The following is a 3341-nucleotide window of genomic DNA, read 5'->3' as shown; positions in this document are numbered from 1 at the left end:
GACCGGGAAGGCCGCCAAGTGGGCCAGCACAGGTCGCACATTGTGGCAGCAGTCAGCAGTGCATGGCTGATAGCTAGAGCAGCAGCGTCAGGGTCGCAGGGTCGGATCGTGTCAAGCCTCTCGCCCGGCCGGCCGCGTGCAGACGTCGTACCGCACCGACGCTAAATTCAAGCCCCTTCAAGCCAATTTATGGGCAGGTGGGCAGGAACCCTACTGTCTGAATTCGCGGAGCGAAGAAAATTTTATACGGAATACGTCCATTTTTGGAGCTTGGAATACGGCGTATTCCATGGAATACGTGGAATACGGGTGGAATACGGGTGGAATACAGGCCTCTGGGAGGTCATTTGGAATACGTGGAAAACGTATTCAGACAGTAGGGCAGGAACACTGCTGCTGCTAAGCACCCGCACCGCCCAGTGAGTAGTGTCGCGGGCTAGGATAAGGACCATGATCTGGCTTCCACAGATCCCACATTTCATGATGAGGGAATCAATGCCGAGCAGCTCCGAGTGCTGCGAAGAGTGCAACAGCACAGCTTGCCAGGCCGCCTGGACTAAGTGCAACTGTAGCCCAGACAGACGGCTTGCGGCATGCACCGCCGCCAGCTCCAAGAGTGAGAGGGATACATGGTTGGTGAGGGAGTGCCAAGTCAGTAGCGAGGAGGTCCAAGCCTGCAGGAGGGCACAGCTAATCAAGGCGCAGGCGCGCACCGCCATGACTCCACCCTTGTTGTTCACGAGGCTTGCACGCCCAGCCACCAAGAGAAGCAGCAAGCATCCAAGGCAGAAAAGATCATAAATCAGCCGCCAGGCTTCACGTTGTAGCCAAGGTAGTACAGCTGCCTGCAACACCACCCGCTCCAGGTGATGGCTTGACCCAAAGACGGCGCTGGCTGTGAACCCCTCTGGCTCTGCAGGCGTTGGGGCTGCAGCTGCAAGGGCCACCCTTGCAGCTTGGGTGGCCTTCTGAAAAGCAGGACTGCGGATGGGGGGAGATCCGTCATCGCCCTCTTTATCGCTCAAGTCAACGAGTGCTTTGTGCAGCAAAGTTACGTCAAGGCCCGACGCTCCGGCCAGTAGCTGCTCTTGAATGCTTGTGAAGACGGCGCCTGTCACTGCACGCAACTCGGGGCGTTTGAATTTGTCCCACCCTGATGGCAATTCTGAAAATACCTCCGAGATCTTTTCAATACGGTCGGCTGCCCACCGAGACTCCAAGTTTAAAAAATCGATTTCGGAAAAGAAAACCGTCGGCGCCTCACTCAATGGAGCTGCCGGTCGCAATGGAGGAGCTGCCGGTCGTGCTGGCCACGCCCGTGCCCACCGCTGCAGTCGTGCCGTGCGACGACAATCTCAAGGCTATCATGGACGAGCCAGGCGTGTGGCAGGGCAGTGTCAAGATCGGCCCGGTTTCCGTCCACATTGAAGAACGGCACGAGAGAGGCTCGCTGATGGAAAGCGGAACGATCAAGCCGATTTTATGCGGGTGCTGCCCTGTGCCCAGTATCACGTCCACACTGCAAATCTCACCGGACTTCAGCTCGATGACACGGAATAACAGCAACGGAGATTCATACCAGTACACGCTGACTAGCATCGACATCAGCGCCAAGACCGCTTCATACCAAGTCGCCGGATTGATGTCTGGCAAAACGATGGCAGGCACAGTGCTCGTCGACGGTCACGCACACACCCGCAGCATGACGCTGACAGCGCCGCAGCGTTTCACGTGCACGCTGGAGAAGGTGGCGTGAGGATAGCCCAGCGATGCGGCGCATCATCATCCATATTTGTCCGCCGCGGCGCCTGACCGCCGGAAGCCTCTCGCCGCTTCGCCGCGACATGCGTACGCTTGGCATTTGTAATCGCCTCGCATCGGTTGTCGTCAGCTCGAAAGAAATACACAAGGCCCACCGCGGCCCACCGGCACCGCGCGCGGCGGCAACTCAAGAACAACACTCAAACAGCGGCGCGCAACGACGAACGAGATCTGACCGTACAACTACAAGCGCCGACGCCCCAAAACCTGTGCTGTAGTCCGCCACACCGTCCGTATGCTCCCTGCGGGTCGACCTGCACGGCACCTTTGTGACCGACGTCTTCTTCAGGCTGCTCACCGAGGCGACCAACAAGTCGGTGCGCGTCGAGTTCACGCCCAACATGCCGCCCACGCCGCTCGCGTACGGGTATACGGCATTGAAGGTGGCAAGGCGCTCCGAGCTCCGTCCAGGCAGCCCGCCGGTCACCCTAGAGGACGTCTCCCTATGGGTAGGTAGGTAGGTAGGTAGGTAGGTAGGTGTTACCTCACACGGTCTGTTGCAGACAGGTTGCAGAGACAAGGAGGGCCCACAGCACACACACCAAGAGACATGTGCTGCACTGGACAATGGACATCAGAGGGCGAAGGGTTGGATAAAGCAGTGGGAAGGGACTCGAGGTGACGCGCGAGCAGAGACCTTGTACACCCCCACGCGCTCCGCACCGCCGAAAACGTCCTTCCACGATGTGGCATGTGCGAAGTGCGATGTGGATGTTTTGTGGTTGTTGCTCGTTGTCTTTTCAAAAGTACTTTTCTCAGCTCTCTAGACGCGTTTTGGTTTTTTGCGCGCCTTTGTAACATTGTATGGCTATGGGCCCGGACGATGTATTTTGTCGGGGGCACAAAGGCACAAATCTCTGCATTTATTTTGTCTGCGACTCTGCGCGTGGGCCGTGGATATCGCGCGCTAGAGTAAGCTCGTTGCTGTTGCACCGAGCTCGCACCGTCAGCGCTGCCACGAAGGATAATGATGCCTCAGCGCACGAGCCTTACATGCGCATGCACTGAGTGTGTCCTCGCCTACCCCCGCGCCGCGGCGCGCAGCGTCGGCCACGCGCCCTCGCCCCCTCCCTCAGCCTTGCCGAGGCGCAGCACCAGCTGCGAGCGGGAGCGCGGGAGGCGAACCTTGCAGGCGGCGGGGGCGATGGGGCCGAAGAGCGGCCTGCGTGGCACGCGGCGCCGCGGGTCCGACTCGGGAGTCGGACTCTGGCAGGGGGGGCGGGCGGATGCGGCGGCGGCGGCCCTGGTGGTGGTGGGTGCGGCAGTCCGTCCTCCCATCCGGCTGTGTCTCGGCCATGTCTCGGCTACATATGTTCCTGATGGTGAGCTGGTGCGGCACTCCCTCCTCCGAGACGACGCGGCACGCGAAGCCTGAGGGGGTGGGGGGAGGTGCTGGCAACACTCCCTCGGCGCGGCGGGCCGGCAGGGGCGGCCTGCCGCGATGGGAAAGTCAAAAAGGCGACAGGAGAAGGGCGAGGAAGGGAGGAAGGGGGGGGAGAGGGGGGGGGGGGGGGGGGGGG

The 3341-nt window shown here is 60.6% G+C and overlaps 1 protein-coding gene across 1 annotated transcript in view; it reads right to left on the bottom strand.

The window, feature by feature from the left end:
- Positions 1 to 2841: 2841 nt before the first annotated feature.
- The window catches only part of EMIHUDRAFT_252331 (hypothetical protein), a gene marked incomplete at both ends in the record, with an annotated part of 3804 nt that continues 3304 nt past the window's right edge, over positions 2842 to 3341 (bottom strand). Inside the window, 2 exons of the mRNA XM_005788936.1 lie at positions 2842 to 2919; positions 3161 to 3192. Coding sequence (XP_005788993.1) covers positions 2842 to 2919; positions 3161 to 3192 — 110 coding nt within the window. The remainder of the gene's footprint in view (positions 2920 to 3160; positions 3193 to 3341) is intronic.

This window comes from Emiliania huxleyi (assembly GCF_000372725.1).
Source record: "Emiliania huxleyi CCMP1516 chromosome Unknown EMIHUscaffold_1308, whole genome shotgun sequence".
In the NCBI taxonomy this organism is placed as follows: Eukaryota; Haptophyta; order Isochrysidales; family Noelaerhabdaceae; genus Emiliania; species Emiliania huxleyi.
This window is presented reverse-complemented; position numbering and strand designations above follow the sequence as displayed.